We start from the raw sequence: 21,485 nt of genomic DNA on the forward strand, positions 1-21,485 counted from the left end.
ATGAATATATTTGCAGCACATACAAATGGGCATGTAGAAATATCCTCTGCCAAACCTATATATGCTTTGGCTGTACTCACAGAAGTCATCCCACACCTGCTCAGCTTACATGTATACCTATGTATCCACTAGCAAATTAGTGTTTGTTATTACCGTTATTGCAGGATTCTGTATGTAATAGTACTTAACATTGTTGCCTTTTACTCTTGCGTACCTCTCAGTGTCTCCCTTTGCCTTGCTCATGTTGTGCTGACTTCCCCCAAACTGTGTATCGTCTTTCTCTTCACCGAAGTTAATACATGTCTACTACCTAGTTAGTGATTTTCCCTCCCTATGAAGTGGAAAAAAAAAAAAAAAACTTTTTTTCACTTTACCCCTCTCATCCCTGGTAACCATCAAAAATGTTTCTTTCTATGTGTAAACCTTTTCTTAATATTTTATAATAGTAGTCTCATACAATATTTGTCCATTTGTGATTGACTTATTTTACTCAGCATAATGCCCTCCAGGTTCATCTGTGTTGTAAGATGCTTCATGGATTCGTCATTAGTCTTTAACATTCCATAGTATTCCACTGTATGTATGTACCAGTTTGTTTATCCATTCATCTGTTGATGGACACTTAGGTTGTTTCCATCTTTTTGCTATTGCAAATAATGCTGCAGTGAACATGGGTATGCATATATCTATTCATGTCATGGCCCTTATATCTCTAGGATATATTCCTACTAGTGGAATTGCTAGACTATATGGTATTTCTATTTCTAATTTTTCGAGGAAGTGCCATACTGTCTTCCACAGTGGTTGTACCATTTTACATTCCCTCCAGCAGTGTATGAGAATTCCAGTCTCCCCACAATCTTGCCAGCCCTTGTTGTCTTCTGTTCTTTTGATCCTTGCCACATTGCTGGGGTGAAGTGATATCTCATTGTTGTTTTGATTTGCATTTCTCTAATGGCTAATGATTGCAAGCATCTCTTCATGCGTTTGTTGGCCACCTAAACGTCTTCTTTGGTGAAGTATCTTCACGTCCTTTGTCCATTTTGTAATTGGATTGTTTGTCTTTTTGTTGTTGAGATGTTGAAGTTTTCTATAAATTTTAAATATTAGTTCCTTGTCAGATGTGCCACTGCCAAACATTTTTTTCCCAGTCTGTAGATTCTTTTTTTACTCTTTTGGAGAAGCCTTTGGATACGCGTAAGTGTTTAATTTTCAGGAGGTCACAGTTGTCTAGTTTATCTTCTGCTGTTTGTGTATTTTTAGTTATGCTACATAGTCTATGTAAGTCATAAATTAGGGCCTCTGCATTTGCCCCTGTTTTTTTCTTCTGTGATCTTTATAGTTTTAGGTTTTACATTTAGGTCTTTGATCCGTCTTGAGTTATTTTTTAGGTATGGTGTTAGGTATGGATCCTGTTTGATTTTTTTCTGCAGATGAAATCGTTTTGCCAGGACCATTTGTTAAAGACACTATCTCTTCCACATTTAATGGATTTTGACCCTTTGTCAGCTGTCCATAGGTGGATGGATTTACTTTTGGGTTCTCAGTTTTGCTCTGTTGGTCTGTGTGTCTGTCGTTATACCTGTACCAGGCTATTCTGACTACCATAGCTGTATGGTTGTTAAGGATTTCATTTTGCTTGGATCCACAATCAACACACATGGAAGCAGTAGTCAAGAAATCAAAAGACTCATTGCATTGGGAAAATCTGCTGCAAAAGACCTCTGTAAAGTGTTAAAAAGCAAAGACGTCACCTTGAAGACTAAGGTGCACCTGACCCAAGCCACGGTGTTTTCAAATGCCTCATGCGAAAACTGGAAAATGAGTAAGGAAGACTCAAGAAGAATTGTGGTATTGGCAAAGAATGTTGAGTACACCACGGACTGCCAAAAGAACCAACAAGTCTGTCTTGGAAGAAGTACAGCCAGAATGCTCCTTAGAGGCAAGGATGCCAATACTATGTCTTGCATACTTTGGACATGTTATTAGGAGGGATCAGTCCCTGAAGAAAGACATCATGCTTGGTAAAGTAGAGGGTCAGCAAAAAAGAGGAAGACCCTCAATGAGATGGATTGACACAGTGGCTGCAGCAGTGGGATCAAGCATAGCAACAATTGTGAGGATGGCGCAGGACCGGGCATTGTTTCGTTCTGTTGTACATAGGGTCGTTATGAGTCAGAACCAACTCAACAGCACCTAACAACAACAATAACAACAGCTATATAGCAGTTTCTGAGATCAGGGAGTGTGAGGCCTCCTACTTTGTTCTTCTTTTTCAATAATGCGTTACTTTCCATCTAAAGTTGGTAATTAGTTTTTCCATCTCATTAACGAATGTTGTTGGAATTTGCATTATATTTGTAGATTGGGTTTGCATTATATTGGTAGATCACTTTGAGTAGTATTGACATTTTCACAATGTTAAGTCTTCCTATCTATGAACATGGTATGTTTTTCCATTTGAGTAGGTCTTTTTTTGGTTTCTTGCTGTAGTGCTTTGTAATTTTCTTTGTATAAATCTTTTCCATCCCCAATTACATTTATTCCTAAGTATTTTGTCTTTTGGGGGGCTATTGTAAATGGTATTGTTTCCCACATTTCCTTTTCGGAGTTCTCTTTGTTAATGTAGAGGGATTCAACTGATTTTTGTATATTGATCTCGTACCCTACCACTTTGCTGATTTCTTCTAGTAGCTTTCTTGTAGAATCTCTGGGATTTTCTATGCATGGGATTATGTCATCTGCAAATAGGGATAGTTTTACTGCTTTCTTACCAGTTCAGATGTCTTTTATTTCCATTTCTTGTGTTATTGCTCTGGCTAGGCCTTCCAGTACAAAGTCAAATAGGAGTGGTGATAAAGGGCATCTTGTCTGGTTCCTGTTCTCAAGGGAAATGCTTTCAGTCTCTCTCTGTTGAAAATAATGTTGGCTGTTGATTTGTATATATGTCCTTAATTATACTGGAGAATTTTCCTTCTATACCTATTTTGCTGAGAGTTTTTATAAGGAATAGGTGTTGGATTTTATCAAATGCCTTTTCCACATTGATTAATATGATCATATGGTTCTTTTCCCTTTTTTTATATGGTGGATTATGTTGATTGATTTTTCTAATGTTGAACCATCCTTGCATACCTGATGTAAGGTCCTCTTGGTTATGATGTATTTTTTTTTTTTTTGATATGTTAGGTTTTATTGGCCAAGATTTTGTTGAGAATTTTTACATATATGTTCATGAGGGATATTGGTCTATAATTTTCTTTTTTGTGGTATCTTTGCTTGGCTTTGGTATTAGTGTTATGCTTCCTTCGTAGAATGAATTTGGGGATATTCCATCCTTTTCTATGTTCTGGAATAGTTTGAGTAGAATTGGTGTCGGCTCGTCTCCGAATGTTTGGTAGCATTCTCCAGTGAAGCCATCCGGGCCAGGGCTTTTTTTTCAGTTGGAAGTTTTATTTTTCTTAATAACATCTTCAAGTTTTTCTTTTGTTATGGGGCTGTTCAAATTTTCTACCTCATTTTCTGTTAGTTTGAGTAGTTAGTGTGTTTCTAGAAATTTGTCCATTTCTTCTAGGTTTTCAATCTGCGCCGATCCTTTTTGTTTTAGTTAGTTCTGTTTTAACATCACACATCTCATTTCTTATTTGCATTTTCTCTTGCTTTTCCTTCCAGTCCTTCAAATTGGCCAGTGGTTTGTCAATTTTGTTAATCCTTTCAAAGAACCAACTTCTAGTCCTATTGATTCTATCATTTTTCTGTTTCATTTATTTCTGCTCTAATCTTTATTATTTCCTTTCTCCCGGTGACTGTGGGCTTTTATTGCTACTCTTTTTCTATTTCTTGGAGTTGTAGGGTTACAATGTTGCTTTTAGCTCTTTCTTTTTTATGTATGCATAAATTGACCTCTATAAATTGCTGTAAATTGACCTCTGAGCGCTGCTTTTGCTGTGTTTCATAGGTTTTGGTATGTTGTATTTTCATTCTTGTTTGATACTAGGAATTTTTTTTAATTTCATTTTTCATTTCCTCTATTCCCCAGTGGTTTTTAAGCAGGAATATTATTAAGTTTCCATGTACTTGATTTTTTTCCTTATTCTTCCTGTTACTGATTTCTAATCTGAGAACATGCTTTGTATTATTTTGTTGTTTTTTTAACTTATTGAGAATTGCTTTGTGGCCTAACATATGGTTTATTCTGGAGAATGGTCCATGTATGCTGTAAAAGAATGTGTACTGTGTTGTTGTTGGGTAGAGTGTTCTGTATATGTCTATGAGATCTAGTTGTTTCTTTGTGTTGTTTAAATCTTGTGTATCTTTGTTGAGTTTCTTTATGTCCTTCATAGAAAGCGGTGTGTTAAAGTCTCCTACTATTATTGTGGAGTTGTCTATTTCTCTCTTCAATTCTGTTAATGTGTGTTTTATGTATTTTGGGGCTGTTTCATGGGGTATGTAGATATTTATTATGATTATGTTCTCTTGTTGGATTGACCCTTTAATCATTCATTGTGTAATGCCCATCCTTGTCACTTATGCTGGTTTTGCCTTAAAGTCTATTTTATCAGAGATTAATATTGCCACTCCTGTTCTTTTTTGGTTTCCATTTGCGTGGAATATTTTTTCCATTCTTTTATTTTTAGCTTATTTTTATCTTTATGTCTAAGGTGTATCTCTTGTAGGCAGCATATTGATGGGTCATGTTTCCTTATCCATTCTGCCACTCTCTGTCTCTTGACTGGTGCATTTAATCCATTTACATTCAGTGTAATTATTGTTAAGTATGAATTTACCGCTGTCATTTCATTGTGCTTTTTTTTTTCGTGGAGTTGATGATTTCTTTGTTCCATGTAATCTTCTGTGCTGAGTTATTTTTTTAAATGAATTTTGTTTCCACTCTCTTCATTGCTGTCAATTTTGTGTTTACTGAGCCTTTATTATTTTCTTCTTTTTTATTTTGGTGAAAAGATGTATTAGTTTTATTTGTGGTTACCCAGAAATTTACTTTTATCTTCATAAGTATAAAACAACCTGTTACATCTTGATATTACCTTGACTTCCCCTTCATATGGAGGTTCTGTAACTACACCATTTGTTTTGTTTTGAAGTTGTCATCATTTACAGATTGATGTTTCTAGTTCCCTGTTTTCAGTCTTGTAGCTTTATTTTATTTTTGAAAATTCTTTATCTGGATTGGTATCTGGGTGATGTTGTCATGTGTCTTAATATCAAGTTGTTGTCTGATGTTGTTGGTTCTCTGTCTGAAGGACTCTCTTTAGTATTTCTTGTAAGGTTGGTCTGGTTTTCACAAATACCCTTAATTTCTGTTTATCTGGAAATGTCCTAATTTCACCATCGTATTTGAGAGACAGTTTTGCTGGATATATAATTCTTGGTTGACAATTTTTTTCTTTCAGGGTTTTATATATGTTATTTCATTGCCTTCTTGCCTGCATGGACTCTGCTAAGAAATCAGAGCTTAGTCTTATTGGTTCCTCTTTGTAGGTGATATTTCATTTTTTTCTGAGCTGCTGTCAGCATTCTTTCTTTGTCTTTGGTTTTGGGAAGTTTGATTATGATATGTCTTGGTGATTCTCTTTTGGAGCCTATCCTATGTGGGGTTTGATGGGCTTCTTGGATGGGTATGTTCTCATTTTTCATGATATTAGGGAAGTTTTCTGCCAGCAAACCTTTAAAATTTTTCTGTGTATGTGTGTGTTTTTTTGTTTTTTTTTTGCCTCTCTCTGTTCTGCAATTCTGATCGTAACGTAAATTGTTTCTCTTGATAGGGTCCCCTGTAACTCTTAGGCTTTCTTCATTTTTCTTTATTCTTCTTTCTGATTATTCCTCAAACAGATCGATATCAAGGGATTTGTCCTCCGTTTTGCTGGTTCTTCCTTCTATTGATTCAGTTCTACTCCCTTGTCCTTCTAATGTGTTACCTGTTCCTGAAATTTTAGTATTAATCTTCTGGATTTCTAGGGTGCTCGTTTTGTATGAGTTCTAATTGTATATTTTATCATTTTGTCCTCATATTGTTTTCCTGAATTCTTCTAGAGTTGTCTGTGTTTTCCTTGGTTTTCTTTGTGTTCTCCTTGATCTCTTTGAGGATCCTATGTATAAATCTTTTGAATTCTTTATCAGTTAGTTCAATTACCATTTCTTCCTCAGGAAGGTTTTCTGGCTCTTGCTTTAGCCGTCTTGTTGTTTCTTGATATGATTTAATTTTGTATGTTGTCTTTGAGCCCTTGGATATGTCAACAGGTAGAATAAGGTGGAACCTGAACACAGCTGTGAGGCTGTACCACTGAGCAGAAACTGTGGAATTACCAGGGATCCAGCAATCTTTCCACATGTAGGTGCAGCAGGAAAAGAGAAGGGATTAGCTTTATTAGCTGTCAAAGAAACAGTGATGTCCAGAAGGCCACAATAGCCATGTGATTAGAGGAATGGCTTTGTAGTAGGTCATTAAGCCAATTTGAAACGGAAATCAAAGACTGAAATGGATTAGAGGCAGTGTTCAAAAGAACTGACGTAGTATCTGACTCAATCCATATTGTCATCACTCTTCGGAAAAAGGGGAGGGTGATGCTTTGAAGATGACTTATAGTCTGCTTGACATTTGCATGAAAAATAGAAGAGACAGGCTGCGTTTTTTTAGGATCTTTTGTGGACACTGAATTTCAAAAACTAAAATTAAATGAAACTCAGATGAAAATTTTATAACCTGCATATCAAAGTGTACTGGCCAGTTACTGCGTAAGTGTATGCTACTTGAAGGGACCTGTATAGATGACTGCCTTAGGTGGGCACTTTTAGGAATGCTCCATCTTTCTCAGTGTTATTGCTGACCTCTCCCTCTCACTTCCCACCTCTCCCATTGACATTTCTCAGCCCTCCACCCATCCGGAATGTGTCAGTGCAGCGATGGGGTTGTTGGGAGGAACTCAGGCAGGAGAACTGGGCAGAAGCTTGGGGCAGAGCGGGATTAAGGGAAGTTTCTTTTCTTTCTACTTATTTTTTAGAGTTGATGGGCCTAGGACACAGTTTTGCACTTGCTGAAATCTAATGTAATGGAAAAACTATCCATGTTACTGAACTCTATAAGCATAGTCCCTGTTGTTGGTGAGGTGAGCATAGTAGCCTCTCGGAGCACTCTATGAATTCTCTCTTCTTTGGCCTTAAGGCTCGTTCTCAGTCTGCTGGAGGCACGGCCACCTGGTCAAGGATGATAACTGGCTTCAGCCACGGAATAGCTCAGTTTCTGCTTCTTCTTGTCACTGGGTCTTTGTTCATTGACCTTTCTTTCTATTTCCATCAGTCATTTCATAATAAGGTTGCAAGTAACTCATCCAAAGAGGGACCCTTCACTGATGGTGCTACATGTTGATCGTTCTCTTATACTGCATTTGTTCTTTGAGTCCATACTCTCCCAGTTAGTGTCATCACATTATCATGTATTTATGCATATCCTGTGACTCTTTATTACGCGATGTCTAGAGATATGTTCTTCTTCCTAGTTAGGCTGCAAATACCTCATCTAAAGGACATGGTCTTCTGCATCCTTTTGTGTATGTTGTAGCAACTTGTAATGAATTACACTTATGTCAGCTTCTTATAAATGTGTTGAATCTCTGAATGTCAGACTATGTGCAGGCCTCACAAAATGTGTGTCCACATTCCTTCTGGATCCTTTAATGCTTTAGATTATCTGCTTCTTTGTTCCCTTTATTACCATAGAAATTCTAGAACAGAGATCATTTAGTAAAGCCCTTGTTTTGTAGGTAAGACAGCTGAAACCCAGAAAAATCGTATGATTTGTCCGAGATAACATACCTAGGTAGTAAAAAAAACTAGGATCAAAACCAAATTCCACCTCCTTTTCTAAAGTTCCACCCACTGCTTCATGGCCCTTCTTTCATTATTAAGCAAGTAAAAATACTTTTATTATAGCTACTAAACCCCAGAAAGATGTTTACCTGTGTTTTATTGACTATGCAAAGGCATTCGACTGTATGGATCATAACAAACTGTGGATAACATTGTGAAGAATGGAAATTCCAGAACACTTAATCGTGCTCATGAGGAACTTTGTACATAGACCAAGAGGCAATCCTTCACACTGAACAAGGGGATACTGTGTGGTTTAAAGTCAGGAAAGGTGTGCATCAGGGTTGTATCCTTTCACCATACTTATTCAATCAGTTTGCTGAGAAATAATCTGAAAAGCTGGACTAAATGAAGAAGAACGTGGCATCAGGATTGGAAAAGACTCGTTAACAATCTGCGATATACAAATGATACAACCATGCTTCCTGAAAGTGAAGAGGACTTGAAGCACTTACTAATGAAGATCAAAGACTATAGCCTTCAGTATGGATTACATCTCAACATCAAGAAAACAAAAATCCTCACAACAGGATAAATAAGCAACATTATGATAAATGGAGAAAAGATTGAAGTTGTCAAGGATTCCATTTTACTTGGATCCTCAGTCAGTGCCCATGGAAGCAGCAGTCAGGAAATCAAACAACACATTGCATTGGGCAAATCTGCTGCAAAAGACCTCTTTAAAGTGATAAAAAACAAAGATGTGACTTTGTGAACTAAGGTGCGCCTGACCCAAGCCATGGTGCTTTCAATCGCATCATATGCATGTGAAAGCTGGACGATGAATAAGGAAGACTGAAGAAGAATTGACGCCTTTGAATTGTGGTGTTGGTGAGGAATATTGAATATACCGTGGACTGCCAGAAGAACGAACAAACCTGTCTCAGAAGAAGTACAGCCAGAACACTCCTTAGAAGCAAGGATGGCGAGACTTCATTTCACATACTTTGGTCACGTTATCAGGAGGGACCAGTCCCTGGAGAGGGACATTATGCTTGGTAAAATAGAGGGTCAGTGAAAAAGAGACCCTCAATGAGATGGATTGACGCAGTGGCTGCAACAATGGGCTCAAGCATAACAATGATTGTGAGGACAGTACAGAACCGGGCAGTTTTTCGTTCTGTTGTACATAGGGTCACTATGAGTCGGAACTGACTTGACCACACCTAACAACAACAACAGTTGAGTTAGCCCTAGGATGAATTTATTAAAACTTAAATGTTAGAGTGAAAAAAAAAAGTTTTTGTTTAAAGCATAGCATTTTAAAGAATGAAATTGGTGGCTATATAAGGGAATTCTGCAACATGCAAATTAATTGTTTGTACAAAATCTTTTATAGAATACATTGATAGGAACGAACTGTCTTTCAGAAGCCTAAGAAGTCCCTATGTTAAGAATTAGGTGCCCACAGAGATATAGAAAGTTAAATCAAGGACTTGAACTTGGCTCCAGCTCTGGTTTCTTTTTGTCTATTATTAAATAATTATTCCCTCTTTAAAAAACACACAGCTGGTGATCTTTATTTAGAGATAAATAGTCTAGGATTATTGTAGGGGTAGGGAGAAAAAATGTCTGAACTGTGTAAATGCTCAGAATGATCTAAATCAGTGGTCTTCTCCGTGTTTGTGCCATGGACCGTTTTGGTGCCTGGTGAAAACTGTAGGCCCTTACTCATGTGTAAAATCAAATATACAGGATTACAATGGAAACATATTGAAATGTAGTTATCAAAATATTTTAAAGTTTTGAAATAGTAATGAATAGATGCTTTTTATTAATGCTGAAGTAATCCAATCTAGTGTGAGAACTAATAACTATGGTAATTTCAACACAGTGATGGACATAAATGATATTTCAGAATACCTACAACAAACCATAATATGGCATGAAAATAGCTATGACTTCTGTTGGTGACAAAATCACAGGCCCTTCTGCTAATGCTGTGGTTTGTTGCCAACACTCATCATAGACAGAAACGCTGAATTTCTAGGTAGGTAGAAAAAAAAACCAAACCGTTGCCATCGAATCGATTCCGACTCATAGCAACCCTACAGGACAGAGTAGAACTGCCCCATATGGTTTTCAAGGAGCGCCTGTTGGATTTGAACTGCTGACCTTTTGGTTAGCAGCCAGAGCTCTTAACTACTATGCCACCAGGGTTTCCCTTCTAGGTAGAGGTAGGTGAAAATAAAGATAGGATTTTGTTCCCATCCAAGTTAACAGCCGCCCTGAATTTCTATACTAGGACCCCAGATTAAGAACCCATGATGCAGCCACACTAATTAAAACAGCCTGATGTTGGTGTAACAGACATGTAGTCTAATGGAATAGAACTGAGAGTCCAGAAGTAAAACCACACACCTGTGGTCAGCTGGTTTTTGAGGAGGATGCGAAGTCCATTCGATGGGGAAGGAAGAGCCTCTTCCATAAACGTTGCTGGGAAAATTGGATTTCCACACGCAGAAGAATGAATTAGGATCCATGCCTCACACTGTCCACAAAAACCGATTCAAAATGGATCAAGGACCTAAATATGAAAACTAAAACCATAAAATTCTTAGAAGAAAATATAGGGGCAAGACTGTAGGACCTAGTTTGTAACTGTCTTAGTTATCTATTGCTGCTGTAGCCAAAATATTACAAGTAGATGGCTTAACAAACAGAAACTTACTTTCTCACAGTTTAGGAGGCTAGAAGTCCAATTGAGGGCACTGGCTCTAGGGAAGGGCTTTCTGTGTCTCTTGGCTCTGGGGGAAGATCCTTGTCTTTTTTCAGTTTCTGCTCCTCATTTCCTTGATGATATTCCTGTGATATGGCATCTCTCTTCCTCTACCTCTGCTTGCTTAATCTCCTTTGGTATCTCAAGAGAGATTGACTCAAAACATACTCTGCACTAATCCTGCCTCATTAACATAACAAAGAAAACACATTCCCAAATGGGATTGTAACCACAGGTGGAGGGGTTAGGATTTATAACACTTAATTTTGGGGGACACAATCCTATCCATAACAATAACAATGCATTATCAGATATGACAACAAAAGCATCAATAACAAAAGACAAAATAGATAAATAGGACCACATAAAATTAAATGTTTTTGTTCATCAAAAGACTTTATCAACAAAGTGAAGACACAACCTACAGATTAGCAGAAAATTTTCAGGGACTATATATCCAATAAGGGTCTCTTATCCAAAATAAATGTGAAACTTCTACAGCTTAAGAACAAGAAGACAAACAATCCAATCAAAAAATGAGCAGAGGACTTGAACAGACATTTCACCAAAGAGAATATTCAGATAGCTAACTAGCACACAAAAAGAAAAGATGCTCAGTGCTCAGCCCATTAGCTGTTAAAAACCCATTGCCATAGCAACATACCACCTCAGCCCCATTAGAATGGCAATGACCAAAAAAAAGGAAACAATAGGTGTTGATGAAGTTGTGAAGAGACTGGAACGCTCATCTATTGCCCCTGGGAATGTAAAATGGTGCAGCTACCGTGGAAATCAGTTTGATGGTTCCTCCAAAAGTTAAACATAGAACTACCATATGGCCTAGCAATCCCAGTCCTAGGTATATACCCAGAAGAAGGGAAAGCAAGAACACAAACAGATACCCTGAGATTGTCTTTGAAACCTTAAACCAAAAATATCCCCTGAAGTCTCCTTGAAACCAAATAATAGTTTAGCTTAACTAGTAAAAAATGTCTGCCTTGAGCATTATGCTCTTTTAAGAACTTTCTAAGGAATGAAATTGACAACAGCAACTTGAAAGATAAGGGAGCAGCAAGTTTATATTAATGAGGGAGGAATCACTTACAAAAGGAGGGTGAGAATGGTTGCACCGACTTGAAGAATGTAATCAATGTCACTGAATTGTACACGTAGAAACTGTTGAGTTGGTGTATGGTTTTTCATATATTCTCAACAACAAAATAAACTTATAAAAAAGAAAATACCATGCTGAGTGAAATAAGTCCGTTGCAGAAGGGCAAATACCGTATGATCTCGCTTATATGAAAGAAGCAAGGAAGGAGTGGGAGGGAGGGGGAAAGAGGTAGTTTTTGCTCAGGGCGCACTGAGTTTATGTTAATGGTGGTAGAATGATTGGGAAAAGGGTAGCAAGAATGGTTGCACAACTTGAAGGGTGTGATCAATGTCACTGAATTATATGTGTAGAAATTGTTGAGATGGCATATGTTTTCTTATGTATATTCTCATATTGTCACCACAATAAAATTAAATTTAAAAAAGATCCCTTGATGCATGTCTTACTTACATGCCTCTTACTTACATTGTTTTTGTGAGCAAGCAAGAGACATGACCCCAGGATGGGCAGGCACATTATGAAGTCAGTTGCTGTGCAGTTCAGTGACCTTACGGGATGAGGCCCACCGTAGGTTACCCAGGAGCGGCAAATGGGTTGATGTGAGGCATCATCTACCCTTGGCTCGCTTTCTGATGTTCTAGGTCGTGTGATCCAGTCTTGGACTGTGTTTTGTCTTACAGATACCAGTGACCAGAATACTGAACAAAATGATTCTGGGACCTCTGAGAACTTCTGGCTTGACCCTTCTGTGAAAAGCCAACCAGAAGCCCAGGAGGAGGACGACGGACTTCGGAAATCCCTGGATAGATTCTATGAAACATTTGGCGATTCACAGCCAGCCTCTCGAGACCCACTCTCCACATCTGTCTCCCAGTGCCTGTCTCAGAAAATTGCTGAACTGAAGGGCCAGGAGAGCCAAAAGTATGCCCTCCGCAGTTTTCAAATGGCCCAGGTCACCCTCAACCGGGATGGCTGCTCTGTCTTACAGAGGCATTCCAGGGACATCTCCTTCTATCCACTGGAGGAAGGAAGTATGTCTCTGGATGATGAAAAGCCGACCCCGGGACTTTCCAAAGATGTTATTCATTTCCTCTTGCAGCAGAATGTGATGGAAGACCCCTAACTGGGGGAGCTCTGGGTGCCCGGTGGCAGGAGCAGGCCATGTTAGAGGGGTAGCTGTTATTGTACCACCAGATCCCCGAGGGTCTCTTTTCCCAGCTCCATGTGCCTGTCCCCCAGCTTCCGAGTGCCTTGCAGTTCAAGGCTGGCACTGTAACCTGGCCCTGGAACCAGTGCAGGCCATATGCAGAACCAGTGGTGTTTGGGAGCTTTGTATCCCCATGGCTACCCCTACCCACCCTTCCCCTCCCCTGGGCCTAAGGCCAGTGATTGACGGGTTTGGAAGTCCAAAAGCTTAGCTCCTTGCTTCAAGAAAGGACATACTCTGAGGAGTAATCTACACTCCAGGGTTTCCCTCAGGAATCAGGCTGAAGCTGGGACTTCACCTGAAATCATGCCCTTGCTTGACTTCTTCCCTTCCCCATCCTTCTCCCACTCACTTACTGGTGTCTCCTGAGAGCCCTTCCTTCATAAATCTCGTGTACCTCAGTCCTTGATTCAGGATCTGCCCTAAGAGAACAAGCTTCCATTGAATGAGTTTTTAGAAGTATGTTTTTTTACCTCAGTCCTTGATTCAGGGTCTGCCCTAAGAGAACAAGCTTCCATTGAATGAGTTTTTAGAAGCATGTAAAGTTCAATGCTGAGTCTGTTGTGAAGGATTATACCAAGTAAAACTGAGGCCATGTGACTGAGAAGGTATGTCCCAAAATAATATAAAGATCTAAATATAGTTCCAAAAAGTACATCACATCTGAATCATACCCTGGCCTCCCCTCCAGAGCTGGAATTCTCTGTTTTATAATACTAACTAGGTGTGGAAGGAACATTTAGACATTTAAAATAACAGCTAAAACTCACAAATAAAAAAACAGCAGTCTCTTTTTGTTTCCATCAGACTGCAAATGTGAAAGGTGAGAAGAAAACAAATGGGTGCCACCCCCCAAGTATGTGTAAGCACAGTTATGGTATGCTAGGCTGACGCGATGCAGCCTTCTTGATTTCTGGTTGAAAAGAAAATGTCCTTTGTTCAAGTGGTGTTCTCCTTCCTCTCGTTATGTGTGCCTCTGCCTGCCTGCTGCCAGCACCCTCTGTCACCCTTTAATGGTTGGCCCCTCACCCTGTCCCATCCTGGCTTCAGGCACCCTGGGCTCCATCTGCAAACATTGCCCAAGGCAGATGCTCCCAGCCACCCTGGCCCTGCCCTCGGGGCCTCAGCTCTGCATCACCACCGAGTGGCTTTAAATAGCCAGTTCAGTTTTGTGTGCTAACAGATGCTCTGCTCAGCAGGTCACATCCTGAACCTGTTTGAGCCTCAGTTGGTAGAATTACGTCACCTGGCACTAAGCCCTCTGGAACAGTAATTGGAAGCTTCAGACTAATCCCTACCTTGACACTTCTTCAGAAAGGGTTATGTCACTGGTTTGGGGGGACAGCAAAAAAAAGAAGCTGGCAACACTGCATATAAATTTTGAGAAACTTTAGGTGGAATTTAATTGGCATAAGACCCCAAGAGCTTTCCAGAAAGCTGATTATACAAAATGGGTCAGCCTAAAAGTATACATTAAAATCGAGTGCGCCCTCTCAGGCAGGCCTCTTGAGGACTCTTGGATAAAAAGAGGAGCCTTTTAAAGGTCAGGAATTACATACATAAGGCTTCCTGTCCTGGGAAGATCAGAGGTGAGAGTAGTGTTCCAAAATGAAGTTCACGGGCACCAGTGGAAAGAGATTGGAAGAGTAGGAAATCAGATACGAATACATCCTTGAGAGATACTTGAGAAAATAAGACCCCAGATTTTCTTCCTGACAATCAGCTGTCTGCATCTTTCTCCATGGGGATCTCCTAGTCAACCAGCCCCCAAATAATTGTGAAACCAGTTGGACTTACACGTTACATTTTAAGTTCACCGGTTTCGTTCTTTTTAAATGTGAAGCAAATGAATAGACGCCCTTGAAGAATGCTGTTGTTTTTAGTATTATTCAGTCACTGAAATATTTGAGATTTGTTGCCATGATTACCAACAAAAGAGACCGGACTATTTTGTGCTGATTTTAAAGGACAGTTGAGACAAGCTATTCGGGCCTCCGTGTGGGGGAGCAGTAGCGTCTGCTTCCCAGGGAGATTTTAGTTTCGGGACTTGTGTAACCTTCATCACCGTTAGCGCTGACGGTGTTCAGCAAGAGGTAGAGTCTGAAAGCAGAGAATTTAGACGTCTGAAAACCCGAATCACCTTAGGGTAAGAGAGCATGGTGTGTGTTTACTTGTATCTGAGTAAGTGTTTGTGACAGGTGGGTACAACATATTTGATTCCCTGCAATCTTGCTCCTTAATTTGGTCTTCATGAGGTTAGGATGGCATTTTCCATTTATCCCTGGGAACCTTTAATAAAAACTAAGAGATAAGGCTATTGAGGCTCTGGCCTATGGCATTATTGTCTAATTCTGCCCTACAGATAGATTCATCAACATCTTATCGTCTTAATGAGCGTTATGACTGGCCTCTCTCTGATATTATCTGTGGCCCTTCGCAGATCTTCCAGGCTCTTTGTGAGGATGGATTGATGCAAGAATATCAGAACCCTAGAAAACTGCTACCAGTTTTTTAAATTGTGTAATGATTATTCATTTCATTAATCAGTTTCTTTGCATGGCCAGTGCAAGGGCACATGTAATAGATCTCATTGCCATAAAATAATACAGCAATACTTGTTACACTTTTTATTGAAATATAATCATCACTCAGAAAGGTGCACATATTATTGTAAGTGGACATCTCAATGATTTTCACAGGCTGGACCCACCTGCACAAATAGGACCCGGATGAGAAACAGACATTGTCCATCCGTCCAGCCACCCTCCGTTGTTTGACCCCCCACCCCCAGTCTCCCCCGGCAGCTCCTTTCCTTCCTGACCTCAACCTCGGGCCTTTCTCTGAGACACAATCTTGAGCCCTGGTTAATCCAAATGAAATCTCCGTGTTTGTTGGTCTAAATGGCCACACTTCCGCAGTTTCATAGGCTTCAAGTTCATGTGTGCCGTTCTTTAAAGAAGTGAGCCCCTCTCAGAACTTCCGTGATCACTTACATGCCAACTTGCAATTCCGTACTAAACTCCTGTCCTGTACCTCTAATTTCCCATGGAACATTCTGCTTGGATGTTTCCTTGTCACCATAAACAAATGTGTTAAAAAACTTCTTTCTGACAGGCTAACATTCTCATTTGGCGTCTCTAACTCATCATGACATGCTATCAGAAGGGATCAGTCCCTGGAGAAGGGCATCGTGCTTGGTAAAGTACAGGGTCAATGAAAGAGAGCAAGACCCTCAATGAGATGGATCGACGCAAGTGACTCAAGCATTGCAGCGATTGGGAAGAAGGTGCGGCACTGGGCGGTGTTTCATTCTGTTGGACTTAGGGTCTCTCTGAGTCTAAATGGACTGACAGCACCTAACAACAACAATCCATCATGTGGTCCCCGGGTGGTACAAAAGGTTTGCGCTCAGCTGCTAACCAAGAGGTTAGTGGTTCAAACCTGCACAGGCCTGGCAGTCTACTGTTGTAAAGATGTCTTCCAAAAAGAGAGCCCTATAGAGCTCATGGAGTCACCACGAATTGGAATTCACTTAACGGCGTGGTTTTTTTAATCCATCAAGGCGTTGACATTTTTTAAGCCACTTAGACTTGAAAATGTATGGACTCATTGTGACTTTCACTTCTAAACATCCCACTATAGCATGGAGTGGTGGCTAAGAGCTGAGTTCCAGAAGCCAGGCTGCCTGGGCATGAATACTGACTACCAGAGTCCTTGGGCATGTTACTTAACCTCACTGTGCCTCAGTTTCCCCATCTGCAAAAAGGGGATGATAATACTACGTAACTCAGGAGACTCAAATGAGTTCAGATTTGTATAGAGTTGAGAGTAGCACCCGGCACATTGTGTTTGTTAAATTATCTATTTACCTTAAAAACACAACTATCTGTTCTCCCTGCTTCAGATTCTCCTTCTTCCAGCCTTTCCACAAACTGTTGTTAACTATATTGATCTTCTTAAATCACTGAATCCCATCCCATCCCCCACAGAAACCTCCCAAGTTCCCCTTAAGACCAAAAGGATGAAGCACAAAGCCAGGTGCACGCTGATCTAACTCAGGTGCTCTGCCCCCTCCTCATCCCTTGGACTTTATGCTCAAGCTGTGCGGAACACATTCCATCCCTTCCTCAGCCACCATGGCTCTCCTGAACTGTTCATTTATGCTATTAATCCTGCACCACAGGGCCAGCTTTTAACTATTCGCACGTGTACATCTTCTGCAAATAGACCAGAATTTCCCAAAGGCCAGAGCGCTGTTCTTACCCAGGCTGGCTTGGGCCAGTGCTGGGTAATACTCACCATGGCATGAATTTGCTCTGTGTTCCCGCCTCCTGTTCAGTCTCCTGGTGAAGCCAGCTTGACAACTTTCTCTTGCCTACAAATGAAACCATATCATTTAAAAGCTACAGCAAGGGGCAGTAGGGTGCATTTTACCTTCTGAGAGACATCATAGAAGAAGAAAGAGCCCAACTGCAGGCATCAGAGGCAACAACACTGCCATTAACAAGTGGAATGTCCTGGGTGGCTCATGTAACTCCTCTGGACCTCATTTCCTCATCTGCAAAATGAGAACATTAGCAAAGCTCCATGTACCCCTTAGGCTCAAACATTCTGTGACAAATCTCCAAGAGGGCAGATGGATTCAGGAAACTGATTTTCAAATTGATTGAGCGGCATGGAGTTATTGCATGGAACATTAAATTGGTGTTCAGAACAATTCATTTCCTGTGTTTAGCTTATCAACCAATGTTTATCAAGCAGCATTTACTCTGCAATACCCTAGGTTGAATGCTATGGAGACTCAGATGTGGTATCTTACAGGATTCTTGGCCTCAAGGGGTTTATTATATAATCAGAGTTTATTATATAATCAAAGCTCACCAAGCACATGATCAAGCAATTACTTTCTGTTTGTTTTTCTAAGACTCGTAACATAAGGCAGTTTTACTTGAACCATCAAATATAGTCCCTCTGTGAATGATGAGTCATGTGTATCATTTTTTTAAATTATTTATTGTGTTTTAAGTGGAAGTTTACAAATCAAGTCAGTCTCTCATACAAGAATATATATACTCCTTGCTGTGTACCCCTAGTTGCTCTCCCCCCTAATGAGACAGCACACTCCTCTCCACTCTCTGTGTTTGTGTCCATTTGGTCAGCTTCTGTCCCCCTCTGCCCTCTCATCTCCCCTCCAGACAGGAGACGCCCACATAGTCTCACGTGTCTACTTGATCTAAGAAGCTCACTCCTCACCAGTATCATTTTCTATCCCATAGTCCAGTCCAATCCCTGTCTGAAGAGTTGGCTTTGGGAATGGTTCCCGTCTTGGGCTAACAAAAGGTCCGGGGTCCTTCTAGTCTCAGTCAGACCATTAAGTGTGGTCTTTTTATGAGAAGCTGAGGTCAGCATCCCACTGCTCTCCTGCTCCCTCAGTGGTTCTCTGTTGTATTCCCTGTCAGGCAGTCCTTGGTTGTAGCCGGGCACCATCTAGTTCTTCTGGTCTCAGGCTGATGTAGTCTCTGGTTTGTGTGGCCCTTTCTGTCTCTTAGGCTCAGAATTACCTTGTGTCTTTGGTGTTCTTCATTCTTCTTTCCTCCAGGTGGGTTGAGACCAACTGATGCATCTTAGATGGCTGCTTGCTAGCATTTAAGACCCCTGATGCCACTGTCCAAAGTGGGGTGCAGAATGTTTTCTTAATAGATTTTATTATGCCAGTTGACCTAGATGTCCCCTGAAACCGTGGTCCCCAAACCCCTGCTCCTGCTACGCTGGCCTTTGAAGGGTTCAGTTTATTCAGGAAATTTCTTTGCTTTTGGTTTAGTCCAGTTGTGCTGACCTCTCCTGTATTGTATGTGTGTCATTTTTGTTATTTTCTTTGAAACACATTTATAATACACACAGTTATATAACTGTATGTTTAGGTATATAACTATATGCTTTTCAAATATATTTAAAATGTCTATTTAAGGCTGATTTTTAAAAAACTTTTTAACATACTAAATGACAGAGACTTTCAAACATTCACAAAAGTAGAGAGAATTGTACTATGAAGTCCACGTGCCCATCACATGGCTTCAACAGCTATCAGCTTTCTGACTTTTTTTTTCATCGATTCCCCCTTTCTGTGTGTTCTCTAAAGCAGTGCTTCTCAAGCTATCAGTGGTGGAGAACGTTTTTGTTTAATTCCAATCCGTCATGCACCACTTCCAGCACACAACTCACGCCTGTGCCCCACTTTGTATTTTCCTCCAAGGAGACATTCAGCGTCCTGTATTATAATTGTTTATTTGAGCCCCCAGATCCCTGATAGGCTCTTTGAGGGCAGTTGCTGTGTGTCCTAATTGTCCTGAAATTCCAACAGCCCACACAATGTCAGAGCCTCAGTAGGTGCTCAGTAGTCAAATTGAGAGAAGAAGCCAGGCTACGTATCTTGTTCTGTCTTCCACAATTCCATGTTCACAGTAGGTACTCAGTATACCTTTCCCCAGATCGTACGATGTCATAGTTTGAATGGCCCCAAGTGTAGATCAGCCACCCTTCTGTTGGGCAGATGCCCTCTCTAATGATCGTTCCATATCTCGTTGTGCATCAGTCATTCATTCCACAATATGCATTGAGTAGCTACAATGAGCCAAATAGGGTGCTGGGGATAGAGTACAGAATAAAATGGGCAAAAACCCCTGCCTTCCCGGAGTTTGCATTCTAGTGGTAGAGATAGACAATAAACAAATAAGTAAAGCATATGTGGTGTTTTACTGATGGTAATAAGTGCTTTGGCGGACATTAAAGCCAGAGAAAGTATAGGGAATGCTGACAATGGGGTAGGGAGTGAGGTCTGGGCAGGCCTCACTGAGAAGGTGCCATTGAAGCAAAGCCCTGAGGGAGGGGAAGGGTGAACCATGTTGTCATGGATTGAATTGTGTTCCCCTAAAATATCTGTCAACTTGGCTAGGCCATGATTCCCAGTATTGTGTGATTGTCCACCATTTTGTCATCTGATGTGATTTTCCTATGTGTTGTAAATCCTGTCTCTATGATGTTAATGAGATAGAATTAGTAGCAGTTATTTTTTTATGTTAGTGAGGTAGGACTCAATCTATAAGATTAGGTTGTGTCTTAAACCAATCTCTTCTGAGATATATAAGGAGTGAGCAGAGAGATGGGGTGGGGGTGGGGGCCTTATACCACCAAGAAACAAAAGCCAGGAGAACAGCACGTCCTTTGGACCTGGGGTCCCTGCGCTGAGAAGCTCCTCAACCAGAAAGATGGATAGCACGGACCTTCCCCCAGAGGTGACACAGAAAGAAAGACTTCCCCTGGAGCTGGCACCCTGAATTTGGACTTCCAGCCTCCTAGATTGTGAGAGAGTAAATTTTGTTAACGCCATCCACTTGTGGTATTTCTGTTATAGCAGCACTAGAAAACTAAGACACATATAGATGTCTGACCCAGTTTGAGGGCACAGTAAGTGCAAAGGACCTGAGGCAGAAGGGTGCCTGGGATGTTTTAGGAACAGACCAGAGGCCTGTATGGCTGGATCAGAGTCCCTGAGAGGGAGAGTGGGAGGAGATGTTAGAGGGGTAAGGAAATACAAAAAGAACGAAAGCAGAAGCAGAGAAACCCATGAGGAGACCATTCATTTATCTAGATGAAGGCTGATGGTGAATTGTGGCAGTGGTGTAGTGGAAGCAGAAATCGGCAGTTGGATTTTGGACATATTTAAAAAGTTAAGTCTATAAGATTTTCTAAAAGATTACCTACTGGGAGTGAGAGAAGAGAGGAGTCAAGAATGACTCAAAGATTTGTGACTGAATACCTAAAAGGTTATGGGCACCATTTACCAGGTTAAAGAAGGCTCAGAGAATAGCACATTGGATGGGGAAGGTCAGGGGTTTAATTTTAGACAAGTAAAGTTTAAGATGGCTATTAGACATCTCAGTGGACATGTCAAGTACATAGTTGGATATTTGAGTCCAGAATTCAGAGGAGAGGTTGGTGATGGAAATATAAATTTTTGAAGCTTGCATCATAATGATGGTATTTAAAGCCATGAGATTGGGTAGAAGCGCCAAGGAGCGAGAGCAGAGAGAAAAGGTCTAAAGACTGAGGCCTGGGACACTCCAATATTTAGAAGTTGGGGAGATGAGGAAACAGCAAAATCACCTGAAATAGAGAAGCCGGAAACACAGGCAAGTGAGGGGTCCAGGAAGGCAAGTGAAAAGGGTGTTTTAAGATAGTGGGAGTGAACGCTTGTGTCATAAACTACTGATGGGTCAAGAAAGGTTATTATAAGGAGGTACTATGAAAAAGTGTGTGCCAACCAATCAGATAATGGAGATGAAATGGGCACAGTCTTAGAAAGACACCAAGTACCAAAATAGACTCAAAAAGAAATACAAAATCTGAATGGATCTGTAAAAAGAGATTGAATTAGTAATTTTAAAACTTTCCACATGAAAGTTCCAGACCCAGATAGCTTCACTGATGAATTCTACCAAAAATTTGAGGACCAATGAACACAAATCCTTCACAAAATCTTCCAAAAACTAAGAGGGAAAACT

At 40.4% G+C, this 21,485-nt stretch overlaps 1 protein-coding gene across 1 annotated transcript in view; it reads left to right on the plus strand.

The window, feature by feature from the left end:
* SHLD1 (shieldin complex subunit 1) overlaps positions 1-17,887 on the plus strand; it is a 99,522-nt gene extending 81,635 nt beyond the window's left edge. The window contains exon 3 of the mRNA XM_049868822.1: positions 12,398-17,887. Within this exon, the coding sequence (XP_049724779.1) occupies positions 12,398-12,840 (443 nt within the window). The 3' untranslated portion in view covers positions 12,841-17,887. The remainder of the gene's footprint in view (positions 1-12,397) is intronic.
* The last annotated feature ends 3,598 nt before the right edge of the window (positions 17,888-21,485 follow it).

The sequence above is a fragment of the Elephas maximus genome, chromosome 25, assembly GCF_024166365.1.
Source record: "Elephas maximus indicus isolate mEleMax1 chromosome 25, mEleMax1 primary haplotype, whole genome shotgun sequence".
Lineage (NCBI taxonomy): Eukaryota > Metazoa > Chordata > Mammalia > Proboscidea > Elephantidae > Elephas > Elephas maximus.